This window comes from Hippopotamus amphibius, chromosome 2 (genome assembly GCF_030028045.1).
Source record: "Hippopotamus amphibius kiboko isolate mHipAmp2 chromosome 2, mHipAmp2.hap2, whole genome shotgun sequence".
Taxonomy (NCBI): Eukaryota; Metazoa; Chordata; class Mammalia; order Artiodactyla; family Hippopotamidae; genus Hippopotamus; species Hippopotamus amphibius.
The window spans coordinates 139002607-139022980 of record NC_080187.1 but is presented as its reverse complement, the minus strand read 5'-3'; the positions used below and the strand labels follow the sequence as shown (position 1 = coordinate 139022980).

Below are 20374 nucleotides of genomic sequence, written 5' to 3'. Positions count from 1 at the left end.
TTAATGCTCATTCATTTGACATGAATCTGATGAAGCTTTCCTCCACCTTACACATGAAGCCCTGGCACTCATAAATCTATGTGTTTGATTCTGAGAATCATTTGTCAGAATTTCCATACTTTATAACATTCTTTTCTTTCCTTTCTTTGTACTCCAGGGCATAACCTGCAGTAGCAGAACAAATCAGACCCGTCAGCAAGTTGCCAAGACCTGTGGGCTCCTCGTCAAGGAGAACAGCTGGACCCATTTCTAAGCAACATCTCCCAATTGGTGAAGGATACCAGACCAGAATTTGAAATTTTCTAAAGACTTCCAATAGACATTGAATGCAAAAGGATACTTAGGTTGCCTTTGAGACAACGGGGGAGAATACAGGTGTCACGTTCACCCAAGAAGTCTACGTTTAAACCTCTGTACGTAGAATGGATGATGGTTATTGAAACAGCCCCCACTTCTATCACAGTGCAAGGGATATAGCTCGCGAAGCAAGCAGACAGTCCCAGAACCAAAGAATGGGTGACTACAAATATCAGGACAGCTATGAGGGCTATGCCCCCAGTGATGGCTACTATCGTGGCAATGAGTCCAATCCAGAAGAAGATGCACAGAGTGATGTTACAGAAGGCCATGATGAGGAGGATGAGATCTATGAGGGCGAGTATCAGGGCATCCCTCACCCAGATGACATCAAGGCCAAGCAGGCCAAGATGGCGCCCTCCAGGGCGGATGGCCTTCGGGGCCAGGCTGACCTGATGGCCGAGAGGATGGAAGATGAGGAGCAGCTGGCCCACCAGTATGAGACCATCATTGATGAGTGTGGGCATGGGCGCTTCCAGTGGACCCTCTTTTTTGTTTTGGGCTTGGCCCTGATGGCTGATGGGGTGGAAGTGTTCGTGGTGAGCTTCGCCCTGCCCAGTGCAGAGAAGGACATGTGTCTGTCTAGTTCCAAGAAAGGGATGCTTGGTAAGTAGAAATTTTCCAACATCGTTCTCTTTGTGGCCTTAAAATCTCAAGAGGAAAGAGCAGTAGAATTTGTATAGAACCTGTCACTGTTAGGCATCTTAAATCTATTGCAGTGTCCTTGCAACACTGTCATTTTACATCATATATCATTTTACATTTACATTTTGGCATTAAGGTATTTTTAATCTCAGAGAAATTAATAGGCACGGGTTTATAAAGCTAGTAAGTATTGGAGCTTGGGTTCTTACCCAGATCTGTCTGAGTCTCAAGCTTTTAGTTCTTTTCTTTCAAGTCTTTTTTTTTTTAAGTGAAATATAGTTGATGTACAATATTATATGTTATGGATGTACAACATAGTGATACACAATTTTTAAAGTTTATTCTCTTTTTCCCAAGTCTAGCTGCCTCCTTGAGGGTCTGATTTCTCTCTTTTTCAGGTTAAACCATCTTCCATATCCAAATGATGAATTCGTTTTCTGTGTGGCAGGCCAGAGGTCTTTTCCACTCAGTCCTTTCCTCTGTGTCTTTCCAGAATCCAAAATCCAATAGCCTCCACTCCTGGCTTCTCTTGTATATACATGTTAGTGGGCTGAATGCCCATGTGTCTTGGCAATGAATGCTGGGCTGCGCCACCCACAGAGCCCCTGCAGGCGGTTGGGAATCACGCTGGGAAGCACAGATGGATTCTGAGGGTTGGGGTGGGGGACCGGCTTTGCAAATCATTGATGAGACTAGCACCATCAGAGCCAAACATCAGATATCAGGGCTTGAGGCACAGTGGATTTTGTGCAGATAGAGAGAGAATGGGTGTACACAGTGTGGCACAGAAGAGATTCATGAAAATATAGACAAAGGCTTTTCTTGGTCGTTCAATGTCCTGCAAAATATATTCATTCTGTAAATTCAGAGTCCATGCTGTTGATGGTTTAGCTGACATCAGTTACAGAGAACTTACTGTGAGTCAGGTTCTTACTCAGGACTGAGACATAGTTATGACCCTCAGGAACTCAAAATCCATCTAGCAACTTAGTCCATTCACTCAACAAATATTTCTGACTTGTGTACCATGTTTTAGTCTTTGTTCTCAGGCCCTAGTGAGAAAATATTGAACAAGGTAGATGTAGTCCTTGCTTCTCAAAGAACTCATGTAAAGCAGGACAAACAGGCATTAATGAACACAGAGAATTATTTGATTATGGTAGGGATCCCTGCTATGAAACACTTTGTGCCATTCTGGTCCCAATGCCTGCTTTAGAGCAGGGATTGGCAAACATTTTCTCTAAAGGCCCAGTTGGTCTCTGTCACCACTACTCAACTTTGCCTCCAGCACAAAAGAAGCCACAGACAATATGTAAACGAATGGGCATTACTGTGTGCCAATAAAACTTTATTTATATAAAAAAAAGGCAGTAGGCTGTATTTAGCCTATGGACTATAGTTTGTTGGCCCCTGATTTAGAGCCACGATAAATAAGATTGGGATATAAAATAAACATCTGCATAAAGATTTGTCCCTAGAAGGCTTTTAAAAATGGTTTTACAGACTCATAGACATGGAGAATAGACTTGTGGTTGCCAAGGGGGAGGGGAGGTGGGGGAGGGAAAGACTGGGAATTTGGGGTTAGCAGAGACAAACTATTATATATAGGATGGATAAACAATAAGGTCACACAGGGAACTATACTCAGAAGAAGAATACACAGAGGAAATTAACAGAACATTGTAAATCAACTATACTTCAATAAAATTTTTAAAAAAAGAAAAAAGAAATATACAGCCAATATCCCTAATGAATATAAATGTAAAAAATATCAGCCTTAAAGAAGAAGTAGGGCTTCCTAGGTGGCGCAGTGGTTGGGACTCCACCTGCCAACGCAGGGGACACGGGTTTGATCCCTGCTCCAGGAAGATTCCACATGCTGCGGAGCAACTAAGCCCGTGTGGCACAACTATTGAGCCTGTGCTTTAGAGCTTGTGAGCCACAACCATTGGGTCCATGTGCCACAACTCCTGAAGCCACCTACAGCCCGTGCTTCTGCAACAAGAGAAGCCACGGCAATGAGGAGCCTGTGCACCTCAATGAAGAGTAGCCCCCACTCGCCGCAACTAGAGAAAGCCCGCATGTAGTAACAAAGACCCAACACAACCAATAAATAAATAAATAAATAAATAAATAAATAAATAAATTTATAAAAGAGAAAAAAGAAGTAAATTCTGACACATGCTACAACATGGATGAAACTTAAATTATGCTAATTGATATAGGCTACTCATAAACACGCATGTGTGTGCGCACACACACACACACACAAATGGTTTTATTCATTCCTGCTTAATTAAAGGGACATTTAAAAAGATGAGAACTCAGTCAGATATGGCCATCAGGAAACCAAAAGAGACCAAGTATATACAAACAAAAGAAGTGACTCAAGAAGCAAAATGTCACCCTGAGTTTTTAAACACCAACAAAATTTTATTTTTTTAAAATTATTTATTATTTTTTATCAACAAAATTCTGCTGTGTTTCTTGAAGTTTCCATAGATTTTTATAAAAGGGCAAAAAACAAAACAAACTCCAACCCCTTGACCAAACCAAACCATCGCCACTTGATCTAAACATTTCCAAGACTATTATTTTGTTTTGTGGTATTCTCAACTGAAACCCTGAGTCCCTATTAGTCCAAATTGGTATGTCAGTAAGGATTTCCTGCCCTCTTGATCTCTCCACCACCCTCGTGCCCGGCAACCTCCTGAACAGCACGGTTACAACTCCTGCTTGCTCCCAGGAGTAATGCAGGGAGTTGAGGGAACATGGTCCCAATCTGGAGACCCCACGTTTGTGCAATTTTACTTTCCATGTTTACCATGAAGATGCTCAGTGCAAGAGGGGCAGGCAGACCGCTGAGCAGAGATGAATTCCCAACGCACTTGTGGGGCTCTCTTTATGAATCTGGGGAGGTGGTGATTGGAAGGTCTTGCCAGGCTGGCTTTTCCATGTTCTGTCTCATGTCAGCTTCATAGTCACCACGGTGCTTATAGGATTTTTCTCCTGTTTGTACACATTAGGAAACAGGCTCAGAGAGCTGTATTTAATGTCACAAAGTGATCGCTGGAGCTGGGATTTCAACCCAGGTCTTTCTGATTTCAGGGTCTGTGGTTGTTCTGCTGCATGATACTGCTTTTCTTTCATGTATGGTCTTTAGGAAGGAGGTCATGCCATGGGGCAGGCTTCTCTCCAGTCATCAAGCACCCCATCGATTGCTTGAGCACCATGGATTGCTTCCAACAGAGAGGTAGCATGCTGTGGGGAATAATGATGTGGCCACTGGTGTCTCTCCACTAGGGTTTGGCAGCTGGCTATGTCATTTATCTTCCAGGGACCTTGGGCCAGTCATCACTTCTTTATTATTTTTATGTTATTTTTATATTTAGTTTTGGCTGCGTTGGGTCTTCATTGCTGCACTTAGGCTTTCTCCAGTTGCAGTGAGCGGAGGCTGCTTTTCGTTGCGGTGTGCAAGCTTCTCATTGCAGTCGTTTCTCTTGTTGTGGAGCATGGGCTCTAGAGAGCAGGCTCAGTAGTTGTGGCACATGGGCTTAGTTGCTCCGCAGCATGTGGGATCTTCCCAGACCAGGGATCGAACCCATGTCCCCTTCATTGGCAGGTGGCTTTTAACCACTGCGCCACCAGGGAAGCCATCACTTCTTTAATGATCAGTTTTCCCATATATGGAATAAGATGATGATGCGTCTGTTGTGAGGATTTAATGAGATGAAGCTGGTAAAGCAATCAGCTTTTATGCCTGCTAAACTACTGTTAGTTCTTGTTACTTTGTATTATGACAGGCTCCCTTCAGCATTTATAGGGAATTATAGTTGCAGTGAGATAATGGAGCAGCCTGGACCCTGCAGCCAGGTGGCCTGGATATGAGCCCTTGCTCTGTCAGTTCTTAGGAGGATGACTTTGGGAATTACTTAGCTCCTCTGTGCCTTAGTTTCCTTCTCTGCAAAATGGAGATACTAATGGTATCTTACCGCATTGACTTTTGAGGACTAAATGAGTTTAATGCGTTTAACTTGCCTGAAACGGTGACTGCCCATAATAGGTGCTCGAGATACTTTAGTTATTATTGTTGAAGTAGCTATCATTGCTCCGTTGATTGCTTGATAATGATGACTCGCCTAAATTCAAGACTAGCTTTTCTCAGGTGACACTGCATATTTCTTTCACCCCAAATTATTTATAGTAGTCTTTTAAGGTCAACCTTCCCTACCTTGACTGGTGAAAAGGCCTTTTCCGTTCAAGTGCTAACCCAGTTTTTTCTTTCCCCTTCCTAGCTATTTTCTTTAAACTTTTTTTTTTTTTTTTTTTTGAGAGCAGTTTTAGGTTCACAGACAAACTGAGAGGAAGGTACAGAGATTTTCTTTATGCCCCTGCCCCCCTCCCCCGCCACACACAGTCTCCTCCCATCGTCAACATCCTCTACCAGAGTGTACAGTGTTACAATTGATGAAACTATGTTGACATATCATGATCACCCGAAGTCCACAGTTACTTTTACTTTAGGATTCAGTCTTGGTGTTATACATTCAATGGGCCGGATAAATGTGTAATGACATATATCCATCACTATAGTATCATACAGAGTGTTTGCACTGCCCTAAAAATTCTTTGTGCTCGGCCTATTCATCCCTCCTCACGTCCTCAATCCCTGGAAACTGCTGTCTACATAAGGTTTTACCTTTTCCAGCATTTCATCTAATTGGACTTATATAGTATGCCGCCTTTTCAAATTGGCTTTTCTTGCTTAGTAATATGCAATTAAGTTTCCTCCACGTATTTTCATGAGTTGTTAGCTTGTGTCTGTTTAGTGTTGAATAATATTCCATTTTCTGGATGTGACATCGTTTATTTATCCATTTACCTACTGAAGGACGTCTTGGTTGCTTTCAAGTTTTGACAGTTATGACTAAATCTTCTATAAACACCCATGTGCAGGTTTTTGTGTAAATACAGTTTTCAACTCCTTTGGGTAAGTACCAAGGGGTGTGATTGCTGGATTGTATGATAAGAATAAATCTGGGTTTTTAAGATGTTGCCAGACTGTCTCCCAAAGTGGCTGCACCATTTTGCACTCCCACCAGCACTGTGTGAGAGTTCCTCTTGCTCCACATTCTCATCAGCATTTGGTGTTGTCAGTGTTCTGGATGCAGTCATTCTAGTAGGTGTGAAGTGGTATTTTGTTGTTTTAATTTGCATTACTCTGGTGACATATGATGTGGAGTATCTTTCCGTATACTTATTTGACATCTGTATACCTTCTTTGGTGATGTGTCTGTTAAAGTCTTTGGCCCATTTTTAAATTAGGCTGTCAGTTTTCTTATTGTTGAGCTCTAAGAGTTCTTTGTGGGTTTTGGCTACCATTCCTTTATCAGATATGCCTTTCACAAATATATTCTACCAGTCTGTGGCTTGTTTTCTCATTCTCTTAAAATTCTTTTTATTTTAAAAAGAAAGTGAAAGTGTTGGCTCTGGACTTGACTCACAGTTGATGTTCCAGGAAAAGAATTCAGGAGAACTACCCCTAGTTTAGACTTCAAATCATAGACTATTTTGTTATTTTCTTCCTGGAGATAGATGAACCCATTCAGAAAATAAAAGCAGCATCCCCAGGCCAGATAACAAAAATATCTCAATGCTGCCGTGCAACTTGGCTGAGCTTTTAGAAAGATGAAAGTTTGCTTCCTTCAAGGGCTGTGTTTTAGCAGGCCACTTGTCTAGAACTGTCTCATTTGGGGAAGAAAAATTCCTGTGAAAATGTTGTTAGTATTGAAAGCTCAGCCCTGCTTCTTATTTTATTTTATTTTTGGCTGCATTGGGTCTTTGTTGCTGCACGTGGGCTTTCTCTAGTTGTGGTGAGCAAGGGCTACTCTTCACTGTGGTGTGTGGGCTTTTCAGTGTGGTGGCTTCTCTTGTTGCAGAGCATGGGCTCTAGGCATGAGGGCTTCAGTAGTTGCAGCAGGTGGGCTCAGTAGCTGAGGCTCACAGGCTCTAGAGTGCAGGCTCAGTAGTTGTGGTGCACGGGCTTATATGCTCCATGGTATGTGGGATCTTAGTTCCTAGATCAGGGATTGAACCTGTGTCTGCTGCATTGGCAGGTGGATTCTCAACCACTGTGGCCACCAGGGAAGGCCCAGCCATGCTTCTTATAAAGCAGTTGGTCCCCTTCAAGATAAGAAGAATGCATTCAATTGTTAATTAAACTCTTTATTTTTATTTTTAAAGGAATTGCTGAACATTATCATGTGCCTGGTGTTCCCTATATAGCAGTGCAAGACAGGCAAGTCCTAGCACTCAGCGAGTTTTATTCTAATGGCGCAAATAGAGTTCACACAAGAAATATAAAATACCAAACAGCACTATGCAAATATGCAATGCAATATTCAACATTACCCCCTTTATTCAGATATGAAGGAAACAGAGACAGTGTAAGGGATAGAGCCTGAAGCTGGCAGGTTGTAGAGTTAAGTGGCTTGCTTTTACATGTGCTCTGCTGTTTAGTGGTTGTGTGTCCTTGTGCTGATCTGAAGTTTTCCTCTCAAAGTCTTCCATGATTTTAGGTGGTTGATGAATGAATCTATATTTCTTTTTAATCCGTTTCAGGTATTATTTACGTATTTTCTAGTTATATGTAGAAAAAAATCATTTAAAATAACTTAAAAATAGGAAGTTTAGCAAATGTCTGACATGACATTTGCTTTTTCAAATGATGTGTAATTGTTGGCATCTCTAATCCTTGTTTCCTTATAGCTAGGATAGCACTTACTATTGATGACACATGCAACAAACCAACAGCGTCCTTCTCTCCCTGCATTTGGGAGATTGCCACCAAAGTTTTCCCATAATTGTAAAAATACCCGTTAGTGTGTGGGTGATTCCTACCTTCATGCTGTTCAAAAGAAATAGAGTCCCATTTTAAGGCAAGAGTTCCACTTTTGCCTTCAGAATTTTGATTTCCTGGAAAGGTCTAGTTGCGTGGTGGGTATTTTATTGGCTGTTAGTTTTTCTTCCATCTGCAGTGGGAAGGCTCAGGGAGTCCTACACTTCAGAGAGTGACTTTGAACTTAGCAGGGGACCCCTGGGGCTTGGTGTCTGTATGAGCTAAAGGAGGACACGGAGCAAGGTCAAATGGAGTGGATTCATTAGAATAAATTGTGTGTTGAATTTCCATTGCAGCTCAGTGATGGATGTATTACTTTACTGTCAGGAAAGATTATCCTTTGTTTTATATGCAAATTCGAAGTGAGCATCAGGGCAGAACACTTGATTTATGAGCCAATTTTTCTTTAGCCCTGACTTCAGTGTAAGCTCCTGAAAGGAGGAAACACTACCCCAGAGCCTGGCACAAAATACATGCTCAATAAATATCCAGTTAGCATCATGGAAACAAATACTCATGATGGTGAAATCCACCACTAGGAATTTTCATATAATCTTTTTGGGTTTGATTATATCAGTTGTCCTTATTTATGTTTTTTAGATCATGGGATTCTTTAGAATAGAATGAAAGCCAAGGTCTCCCTTAACAGGGTCTACACTGATTGCCATATTAGGAGTGCGGACCTGATTGCATAGGCAATGGAAGAGCTATTAAATGGCTTTGAGGAAGGGAGTGACAAGGTGGTTTAGTATGATGATGACTGTCCTGCAGGGATTTTGGTACTGAGAATGGTTCTACAGGAACAGACTCTTAAGGATGAGTTTACTGAATTGGTTCTGGAGCTTCTGGAATCAGCTCTCTAGTCTGGTTTGATTTAAAGACACCATTAGCTCTATTTCCCGTAGTAAAGAGAGCACTTCCTGTTCACAGCGTGATGGGGCAAAAAGGATATACAAAATATCATCATTGGATACTCCTATTCAAATATTTAGAAGAGGCAAGGATCTAGGTGACCACTTTTGTCAAACTAACTGTTGTCAAATTAACGAGTATGAGATTGGCTGGTTGCTCCTAATATCATTGACAAAGCGGGAAAAGAAATGAATGAACTCAGGACTCGAATTCCCAGCACAAGCGCTGCATAGATGACCCCAAATCGTCTATGTCTGCCCTGAAAGAGACCTTTATCCCCCAAGATTGCTGACAACCAAACCCAGAATCTCATCCTCTGAGTGGCTGATTTAGAGGGCAGGTTGAATTCCCAGCCTCACAGAGTGTCTGCTGTTAAAGTAGAGGGCATTGATAGGGAAGAAATGGGATTCTGGAAGCTGGCATGGGGATGTGTGGGAAGACCCGGATGAAGCTGGGACATTGAACTCCTAAATTTTGATGAGTCTTCTTTGCCAGTGGAAGCAGCCTCTCCACCCATCTTGAGGGGATTGACCGTGCATGGATGAGGAAGCTGCAGTGGCCTCCCCTGAGGCAGTTGCCTTGCAGGACCGTGTTCATCCTTCTCAGGACCCCACCCCCAGCCCTCTTTTCTTCTGAACTTGTAACTAGGCTCAAGTCCCTGCAGGTCAAGTGAGGGTCAAAGTGCGACCCATGAGGAGGTCTGCTACACTGCAAAAGGACCACTTGGTTTTTCTAATGTATACAGAAATTCAGAGAACATGTGTGGGAATGAATATTAGGAGTGTGGGTAATGGTGGAAGGAAGGTAACATTGGTTTGGGCCCCATTAATTGATATGGACCCACTAAACAGAGAGTCTACATTTAATGTTGACGCTTGGGGAGTTAGAAAGGGCTCTACCAGTTTGGTGGGTTGGTTGGCTAAAGCATGGGCCAAAAGTTGGCCCCCAGTAAATGGACTTGAATGCCAGTTCAATGCCTTGGTTTCATGTAGAGGAAGAGATTCAAAGGCTTAGGGAGATTGGAATGTTAGAGTGGATTTGTCATTTAAAACTTACTCACCCACCTTGGGAGGGTCCAGAGGACACCTTTTACCATGACTGTGAGAAATAAATTTGTGAGGGGAGCCCCCGTCCACCCCACTCCACCCACCCACCCCCTGCCCTGCCCCCAGCATCCTTGAAGAGCTCTGCGATCACTCTGAAATGTAAGCCAGACCTCACAGTGGGGACTTCAGTCACTGAAGTGAGAAACCCAAATGCAGTGGGAGTAATTGGACCCTGGGTGGCTGGGGCCAAGTGGCAGCACTTAACCACCAAAGTCAAGGTGGGTGTGATGACTAATGTTCAGCAGAGTCAAAGCAGCAATCAGAATAGCCTGACTCTTGGAGACCGTGCTCTTCCCAGAAGTGAAATACATAGGAAGCCTACTAAATTCGTATTTGATCTGTATACGCAGAAAAATTCCGGGTCAATTGAGCAAAAGTCTAACCTGTCTTATCAAAACAGTCGTGCACCCTCAATCAGTTCCCAGATTTGAGCCAGTTTATAGGCCCAAAATTCACGAGTAAAGGGGAGACTGGGTCCCCTTGAGGAAGGATCCCAGCACCCTGCCAAAAATTTATACTGGTAAATCTTTCTCCCAGTCTTCCCCAAGGGATCTTTGGCTTTTTACCTGGGTGACTGTGCAATGGGGAAAAGGAAATAATCAGACCTTTTGAGGATTACTGGACACCGGATCTGGACTGACACTGATTCCAGGAGACTCAAAAGTCAGAAAGAGAAAAACAAATGTCGTATATTAATGCATATATGTGGAATCTAGAAAAATAGTACAGATGGACCTATTTCCAGGGCAGGAATACAGACGCAAATGTAGAGAATGGACATGTGCACACAGTGGGAGAAGGGGAGGGTGGGATGAATTGGGAGATTAGGACTGAACATATGCACAGTACCATGTGTGATATAGATAGCTAGTGAGAACCTGCGGTATAGCAGAGGGAGCTCAGCTCGGCGCTCTGTGATGACCTAGATGGGCAGGATGAAGGATGGGAGGGTGGGAGGGAAGTCCAAGAGGGCGGGGATATATGTATACATGTAGCAGATTTGCTTCACTGTACGGCAGAAACTCACACAATGTTGTAAAGCAATTATACTCCAATTTAAAATATGGTAAAAAAAAAATCACTATGGTCTATCAGTCAGGTTAGGGACTAATGAAGGTCAGGTGATCCGTGGAGTTCGGGCTCAGGTCCATCTCACCGTGGACCTGGCAGCTCCCCAGATCCAGCCTGTGGTTGTTTCCCCAGTTGCCGAGTGCCTCACTGGAGTAGACGTATTTAGCCACTGGCAAAACCCCCACCTTGATGAAGATGGATTGTCAGGGAGAGAGACTAAAGTGGGAGATAGGACAGAAGTTGATTAGAGTAGTCCAAGGGAGGAATATGCAGTTCCTGGAGTGGTGCATAGAGGAAACTGTAGGGGCTGCTTGAGTGCTTTGAAAGATTGACATTTTTTATACAGAGCTTTAAATGTTTCTGCTGTACCCACCATTTTTTCTTATTTAATTTATGCAAGAGAGAAAACAGGTGACTTACGCAAAGAAGACAACCCCTCCTAACTTCGAGAGGTTTACATTTTTACACAGCTCGTTGTGTTTATTGTAATACTATCTGTGAATCCATAGTCAGACTATCACCAAGCTGATGAGTAAATGCAGTTGTCTGTAACAAAAGTAAAGGAAGAAAACCGATTTCCTGTGCAACCCACCCACCCACCAGCTAACCAACCAACCAAAAACCAGTATCGTAAACTTGAGATGAAAAATTATTTCACAGCCATTGGAGTTAAGAAAAATCTGGCAAGGAGACCTTCTTGAGACAAAACCCTCACTTTTATGATGGGCGCTACATGTTAAGTATGGATTTAACTTTGAGTGGGGCACTTTTCCAACTTGTTCACAGCTGTTTCCTTTTTTTGTGCCTTGCAACTTAGTCCTACCTTGAAGGGTAGAGCCTTCCTCAGTCTGAAAGCGCATGTGTCAGCAACTGCTAATTATTGACCACTTGTTCTAACTTATGGATCCTGGATTTCTACTCTGATTTTCATCAAGATTGAATCAAGGCGATTTGGAGCTCTCTGTGTGTAGGTTTTAGTTTTACCTGGAGTAAATAGCATTGTCTGGTGAAAGAGGAAGGGGGGGGGAGGGGGAAAGGAAGGGAAGGATAGGGAGGAAGGGGAAGGGAAGAGGGTGGGGTAGGGGGAGGGAGAGGAGGAGGAGGAGGGGGAGGGGGAAAGGAAGAGAAGGATAGGGAGGAAGGGGAAGGGAAGAGGGTGGGGTAGGGGGAGGGAGAGGAGGAGGAGTACTTAGCTCTCCGGGCTGTTGGGAGAATTGAATGCGATCACCAGGTCCCGCTCAGGGTCTGCACGCAGTATATCGTCAGTTAATACTCATTCTACTTTTCTAATCCATCTGCAAAACCTGATGTTCAGCTTCTAACTTGGTTCAAATTTCATTGTAGCAAAGATGCCTCAGTATATTCTGTCTACACGGCTTGCAGAATATCCTTGGCCATGAGACCTTCAAAGACTTGAAGGGTTTTTTCTTTTTTTTCCTCCACAGTTGTCAGCGCACTCCTAGAGACCTAAGTAAAAGGTGCTTGGTAACTAGTGATTTCCTAACGTTTGGAGTGAAAATGTGCCAGTTATTTATTCATGTGGATCCCCCTATATCTGCCCCCACCATGGAAAACTTTAGTGAATTAGAAAAAGCTCATAGGGCTGTTAAGTCACATGTTTGAAAATATAATCTTCAGACTATGGAAAATACAACAGGAATGAATGGGAGAAATCCTTCAGTAAACTGTTATATTAACTGGGAACGGAGGGGAAGTTGCAGGGTCAGGCACATGTTGTATACACACACACACACACACGCACACGTACACGTAGCTCATTCCCTGTACACGTATATGTATATATAAAACCAAAAATGTCTCCAGATATTGCAAAATATCCCCTGGAGGGACAAAATCACCTCCAGTTGAGAACCACAGCTCCAGGTGAGTGTTTTCCCCTCCGTCTGTCCATTTGAGTCACACGAGGAGCTGTTAAAAAAAAAAACAGGTCCTGGGACTTCCCTGATGGTCCAGTGGTGAGACTCCATGCTCCCAGTGTAGGGGGCCCGGGTTCAATCTCTGCTCGGGGAACTAGAGCCCGCGTGCCACAACTAAAGATCTCGCGTGCGGCAGTGAAGATCCCGTGCACAGCAACTAAGACGCAGTGCAGTCAAATAAATAAATAAATATTATTAAAAAACAAAAACAAAACAGGCTCTGCTCTAGAATGATGTCAGAGTCTCTATGGGTGAGGTGTGCTGCCTGGTGACCCCCTGTTGTGCAGCCAGGGTAGAAAACCAGGTAGTTTACACAGAGACTCGGGATCAGTAGGAGCTGCTGAGTAGTCAGGGTTTTTGTTTATTGTGCTACATAGGAATTCTCCCCAGATGGCTTCCTTCTTGTGTTCATGGTGATGGATGGGATATTTGCACACACCTTGACCAGCGTGAAAAAAATGGGGTTGTACCCAAAAATCTTGTTTACGTTTGCATAGTGCTTTAAGGATTAGCAATGATTTTCATAGATACTCACATTTGATCTTTCAATGACACTGTGAGGGGGTCAGAGTGGAATCCCCAGGTTACAGGACGAGGGAAGTGATGCTCAGAGACCTTAAGTGATGCATGCGGTTCCTAAGGCAGTTTTCTTGTCCCATGTTGTCACTCATCGCCACTTGTGTTCACTGTGGGTTACTTTCCAGTCATGAGGTTGGAAGGTTTATTTTCTCATGTATGGATTTCTTCATAGAAAGCAGAGAACTGATGCCTAAGGGTCTATTATTTCCCAGTGCTGTTACAACCTCCATTACCGTTCTTTTAAATTAAAAGCAAATTATAATAATTATACTACTACCACCACCAAGAGTTACAATTTGATAAATTATTTTATACTAGGCATTTTATATATGACATTTCTGATCCTTATAACAACCTTCAAGGGAAGCATTATTTTCACCATTTTACAAACAAAAAAACTTAGTCTCTAAGAGGTTAATATAACCTGTCAAAACTAGTTAGTGATGACTCTAGGAGTTGAAACCAGTTATGTCTGCCTTCAAAGTCTACTGCTTCTCCTTTACTTTGCTGTCCCATCTGCGGAAGATATTTCTAGGTGCCCGTTACATACGTAACCTTGAGCAACCTTTATGAAAAATGCCTCACTCCAATAAGATGCAGTTGCCAAGTAGGCACTGGGCCTCCAACAGAGGTACAGCTTATTTCTGTAAGCAAGAGGGTGATGTAGTCCAGCTCCCAGCCAGCTGGACCAGAAAGGCCAGGTGCCGATTTCACCAGGGACTTTCAGTGATCTGTGACGTTGAAACTGTCAGCCCAGTATAGGCTGATATATTGCTGAAGAGCAACACTGCCATCTGCCCATGAAACGTGTCCTGAGGAATGCTCCATCACCCTGTGTAGACCAGAGCAGCAGAGGCACAAAGGACTTCTCCACCCGCCCCTGCCACGAACCACATCAGTTAGTGAAACACTCATGTGCAATGTGGAGCTCATGACTGTTCAGCTATAATGGCCCTTTGCAGGCCAGTGGATGTACAATCTCTCTGTATTTATAGCTCTTAAGCAGCACAAGCCCAGATGAGTTGGTTTTTTTCTTTGCAAAGGATTGATTAATTTCCAGAGAAAGTCTCAGATATTAGCAGCCCAGGGAGGAGGAAAGGGAGAGTCAGATAGATGGTCTTGGAAATGTAATTGCTTCTGCCATCCCCCCTGGGGTCCACTGAACAGACTGAATGTGAACACCCTTCTCTCCATGGGGACTGGCCCGGGCTGCTCAAATATGCAGAGTGAGCATCTTCTGCTTCAGCACTGGAGATTTTGCTGACTCAGAGGCATCCATCAGTCTCTGCTGGGGATGTGCAGCGAATAGCCCAAAGAAGTCCCACCCTTTCCTTGACCTCTCTTCTTCACCTCTCCTTGGGTCCTAGAAAGGGAAGTTTTATCCTTCAAAGGAGATGTAACAACAGATCAGAAGGCATGAGACATTACTTACAACATTATAGAGTCATCTCATATTAAAAGTGGAAGGGATAAAGGAGAACTCCTAATATGCCCTTCATTTCCCAGTGGAGGAAACCGAGCCCCAAGGAGGAAGTGAGGTGGTCAAGGTCACAATCTCTGAGAGCAGGACCTGGGTCCCTGACTACTGGCACAGAGCCTTTCCTCTACACAGAGCTGTCTTGCCTTTTGCTCTTAAGGAATGACTATGTAAATCAATCACATGCTCTTTCATCTGTATGATTTCTTTTTTGGGAGGCGGTATTTGTCTAGGAGGCATTCAACTGCCTGTAACAATGACTTTGAATCTTGAAGATGTTTATTCTTTATGTATCAAGAATTTTTCAAGGAGGTGGTTCCAAGCTTGGGTCAGTGGCCTCCTGATGTCAGGACATGAGGCAAGGACATTCTCCTGGCCTTTCCCTCATGGTCATAAGCTGACCACCATAGCTCTATGCTCTACATCTTCCCATGATTTCTTTCCAAGCAGGACTTAAAAGAGATGGTAGCAAGAAAGTGCCTCTTCTGCCATGTTCTCTCTTTTATTGCACAAATGCATTGCCCAGTATCCTTTGACAGACGTCCCTGTATGCCTTATTTCTCTCCCTGAGTTAAGACTTGGATTCAGGTGACCGTCTTAAATTAACTATGATTCATCCTCTAGGGTTGTGTGTGTGTGTGTGTGTGTGTGTCTCAAGTTCTCTGAACACATTTTAATATCTAACAAAACCACACTTCCCTTAACAAGGAAGAAGAGGGGAAAAGTTCTGTTGGGAATATGACCAACAGAGTCTACCGTATGCGTGAGTGCTTTAAAGGTGGAGTGTCTGACTTTATATTTTGGCTCTATCACTAACTACCTCTACCATCTTAGACAAGTCACTTAACCTCCCCAAACTCTGGTTTCGTTATCTATAAGATGAAGATATTATTAGTACCTACCTCACAGAACCATTGTGAGGGTTAAATAAGAATGACATACAAGTCCCTCCCTCATGGAGCTAACATTTTAGGGGGAAACAGACAATAAATAAGATGATTCTCCACGCCCCTTCCTAGCCTCCATTCTTCCATTGGCAGGAGCAGGGGGTGATCTAGAATTCAGTGTGCTCCAGGTAGGTCCTTCAGTACTTCTTTCCCCCCAACACTACCAGCCTTGCCACCAAAATTGGTATTGAGACCTTTGGGAGTATTGTTATGCCCTTTGTCACTGTATGTGTTGGTCACCATAAGAGGTCCATGTCTCCCAAGATGTTCCTTATCCTCCCATGGCGCTGTGCATCCCCTTTTCCCCCATCTCATCTCCCACCTCTCAAGCTCTTCTCTCAATATCATTTATCTTTTTGCTACCACTGAAACATATTCTCCTCTGAGGACGTTACTTAGCCCTGTGGTCTTAGTGGGTGGCTGTTTCCTTTCTCATACTCCACACGCCTGGACCTTTGCTCCTCCTGGCTGCTCCAGGACACATCCAGACTATTCTCCCACCTGTATCCTTAAAACATCCCTTATTTGAATCTCCTGTCCTTAGAGGGTATCACCCACCATGCATCCTTGGTGTAGTCATCTACTGGCTCCCTGGGTCAAGGCCCCTCATTCTTTGAGGAGTTTAGTTCCAGGTTTACCGTCACACGTCAACACAATTTCCATTATAATTCTTGGTGATTTCGGTACGTGCTTTCCAGTATCCTAGTTTCTTTGTTCCTAAGGTCTTCTGCAATGATCCCAATCACTTACTTCCCAATCACTTACTGTCTTGGTCTTACCCTAGATCTTATTATAATCAATGATGCCAACCCCTTCACAATCCCAGTGTCAAGTACCCCTTCTGTCTTTCTAGCTCACTCTATCCAGTCCTCCAGCTCCCACAGTTGTTCAGCCTCATGACACCTACAGCCTTTTGGTCTGTCTCTCACCACGCTCTTGTCCTCATCCCATGCTTCACTGGACTTGAATTCTGCGGACCAGAATCAACCCCAGCAAACACCACCAGCTTCCTCGTGCCTCTCTTGTTTGTTGTGTTCCCCAGCTCTGGTTACACCTCACTCTTCATCCGTCTGTCCCTGTACCCTGTCGCTGAACACGGCTGGTGAGATGCGCCCAGTGTCGTCCCCTGGTCTCACTTTAAATTCATGGTCGAGACCCTCAAGGGGGCCCTTGTGCTGCCAGCCATCATCCTTCATTGCCCTGAACCATTCACTTTCCCACTCTCCTAGATGACTGCTTCGTGCCTCATCCTCTGTTCTCCAATTCCCAGTGCCTCCTCCCCATCTTTATCCTCAGCATAATGAACCAGTTCCTCTTTCACTGAGAAAACAGAAGCAATCAGAAAAGAACTCCCGCAACACCTACCTTCCTAACTGCGCCTGGGCTTACACCTTCTTCCTGTTCCTATGGAGGAGCTGAGGCTCACCTGTCCGCTCTCAGGCCGGATTCCCATCCCCTCTCACTTCCCCAGGGTACCACTTTCATAATTCTCACCTTCCTCTCCCTCATCTATTTTTCTGTCTTGAGTCATTCCCATCAGCACACAAACATGATAGTTTCTCTAACGCTGACTTCACACACATCTCTTCTGTTTTCAGTAAAACTCACTAAATCCAAGTCCTCACTTCCCATTCTCACTCGACTTTGAGTAGAATTTAGTCCCCAACACTTCAGAGGACTGTTCTTGTCTAGATCACTAGTGACCCACGCTTGGTCAGTTGAGTGGTCCAATCTCAGTCCTCCGCATTCCTGACCTGTCAGCAGCAACTGCAAGAGGTGATCCCTCCCGCCTCCTTGATACACTTTCTTTCTTGGACATCTAGGCTATCCCTACCTCCAGTATGCCTGCTGTTCCACTTGCCACTCCTTCTCACTCTCCACGGCTGGTTTCTCTTCATCTTACTGACCCTTAAACATTGGAACATTTCAGTACTCAGCCATAGAAGCTCCTCTGTTACCACTCACTTCTTTGGAGAGCCGATTTGAGCTCTGCTTTATAGATTGGGTTGGCCAAAAAGTTCATTCTGTTTTAAGTAAAAATAAAGGACACATGTTTTTCATTTTCACCAAGAACTTTATTGAACAGCGTATTCATTAACCAAAGGAACTTTTTGGCCAACGCAGTACCATCTATTCTCTGGACTCTACCTTTAAAATACATCCAAAATCCAGCGACTTCTTCCCACTTCCACTGCCACTGATCACCGTGCCCCAAGCTGTCAGCGTCACTCACTTGGGATGTAATGGCCTTCTAACTGGCCTTTGTGATTCCACCTGCTGGATGAAGAGACCGCTGTGGGTGGGTAGTCAGGGAAGCTTTGGCCTGGAGCATAGGAAGGCGCCAGCCATGCAAAGGTCTGAACAAAGAGCCCGCCCGGTGGACGAACAAGCAGTGTGAAGGCTCAGGTGGGAAAAAGCGTAGAACATCACTGTGCAGGGGGTACGCGATATCTGATACAAAGGGAAAGAGAAAATTAAGAGTAATTGTCATGGGAATAACTTCAGAGCGTTAGGCAGCATGGAAGGGGAGGCCTCCTAAAATCTGGAATACCACGGAAGAACAGATGGATAGACTTGAGTTCTGTGTATTAGGGAAGTACCGACTTAAACCATGAGATGATCTTTACTTACTGGATTGGGAAAATATTAGAAAGATCGATTCCAGAGTTGGTGAAGGCCTGTTCCTCTCATTTATTACTGGTAGGTGTGTATTGCTATCTTCTTTGTGGAAAGTAGACTAATGGTATCTGTTAGTAATATGTGTACTATATATGAATATGCATGTAAGAGCAAAAAGAGTCTAGAAAGATATATTCCAAACTGCTCATAGTGGCTGCCTTTGGGGGAGGAACTGGGACTAGGAGAGTTTGTGTAAAACATTGCTGCATTTTAAAATACAGGTGTATTCATGTGTTGTGTAATTTAAAAATGACTGGAAAACAAATTAAGAGATCTGACCCATGAGATACATTTTACTTCAACAAAAGTGTGAATACTCACTCTCCTAGCATACTAACATTAAAACCTGCGTAGATCTCTGTCATGTAGGGTTTGCAAACAATGGATGAAAATAATTGTTTGGTTAGTAGAGTGTTTTAAAAAGCAAGGAATTTTATTTAGAAATCAGATTTCTGGCTCTTTTTGAAACTCTAGCAGTAGAGTATATATTCTATCTAACACAACAACCGGCTGACGTTAAGTGTGGCTGCACCCTTTAGTCAATGGGCGTGTATTCCTCCGTCCCTACCATTCCCTATGAAACATGCCTGATCAACTCCACTCACTTGCATTTACTGCTTGGCCCCTGCTTGGCCCCTGTAGGCATCTGATTTTGAAATCCTCGGGCTAAGAGGTGAAAAGATTTCATTAGTTTGGATATTTGAGAGAATTCACAAGACTCCTCTGAGTATAGTCACGTAGGCACTTATTTAAAGGGCCAAAGAGAGAAAGAGAGTGTAGGCCAGAACCGGACATTCAAAAGACATCCAGGCATAGTCCCCAGGGTCCTCCTCATTCTCATATGGGCTTGTCTCCAGATAAAACCACTAAGATCTGTGCAAGAAATCTTCACTTTGGGAGACCTCAAGGCAGAAGTTCCCAGAGGGATTTTCTTATCCCTCTGGTTGCGCTGTCCAGCCAGGTTGACTAACCAGTTATGCCACTGGAAACCACGAGTAAACAAACGGGCTCTAGGGATTGCCAGGGCAGTCTCAGACTTTAAACAACACATCACAAATCTCATTGCCCTTATCTTGACCATGAGTCAGAGCCAGATGTCTAGGTGTCCCAGAGAGAAAGACAGATCTTTTCCAGTCCGGCTGTAAATCAGCTCTAAGCTGATGTAGAAGATAATGTTCTTTGAAGACAAGGTAGCCTGTTCAGAGTCATTGTACCAAGAAGACATCCAAGTTTTGGAAGGTCGTGAGTGTGACCTCTGCCAGTAACCAGCCTCATCACCTTCTGATCCCTTGGTGTGTTGCTCAGTCCTGCTGCCCCCATCCGGCCACTCCCTTACCACCCGCATCCATCTGCTTATTCTAAGACAGCCAAGCTTGGCCCCCACCCTCGTTCCCATCATCAGCTTGTCAGCATTCTTGCTGTGACCTTTCTCTGGCCCCTGCGTTGCTCCTCCACTTAACTTGTTTCCACCTATTTATTTCTGCTATATTGTGAGTGTTTTTGAAAGCAGAGGACTGGGCTGGAGTATTAATCTCTATGCCTCTTTCCCATACTCACTGAGGTGTAGAGAATGGGGCTGAGCAAATTTCCTCATAAAGATTTTGGGTTCCTTTCTTGATTTTATGTCAGCTACTCCTGTCTCAGCTTCTAACTCTCAGCCATGCTCTGCAATTAATTAGCCCTACCGTGATTCTCCTGGACTGGTCCTAGATGTCATTGGATACATCGTTCCACCATCTAGAGATGACCATGATGGCGGCCACAAC

At 43.8% G+C, this 20374-nt stretch overlaps 1 protein-coding gene across 3 annotated transcripts in view; it reads left to right on the top strand.

Moving 5' to 3' along the window:
* The first annotated feature begins 497 nt into the window (after positions 1-497).
* Positions 498-20374, top strand: part of SV2B (synaptic vesicle glycoprotein 2B) — a 69680-nt gene continuing 49803 nt past the window's right edge. For 2 of the 3 annotated variants that reach the window (XM_057723231.1, XM_057723230.1), the window contains exon 1: positions 513-963. In XM_057723231.1, coding sequence (XP_057579214.1) covers positions 513-963 — 451 coding nt within the window. Of the gene's footprint in view, positions 964-20374 lie in introns of all 3 variants that reach the window. The other variant, XM_057723229.1, reaches the window with a different exon arrangement.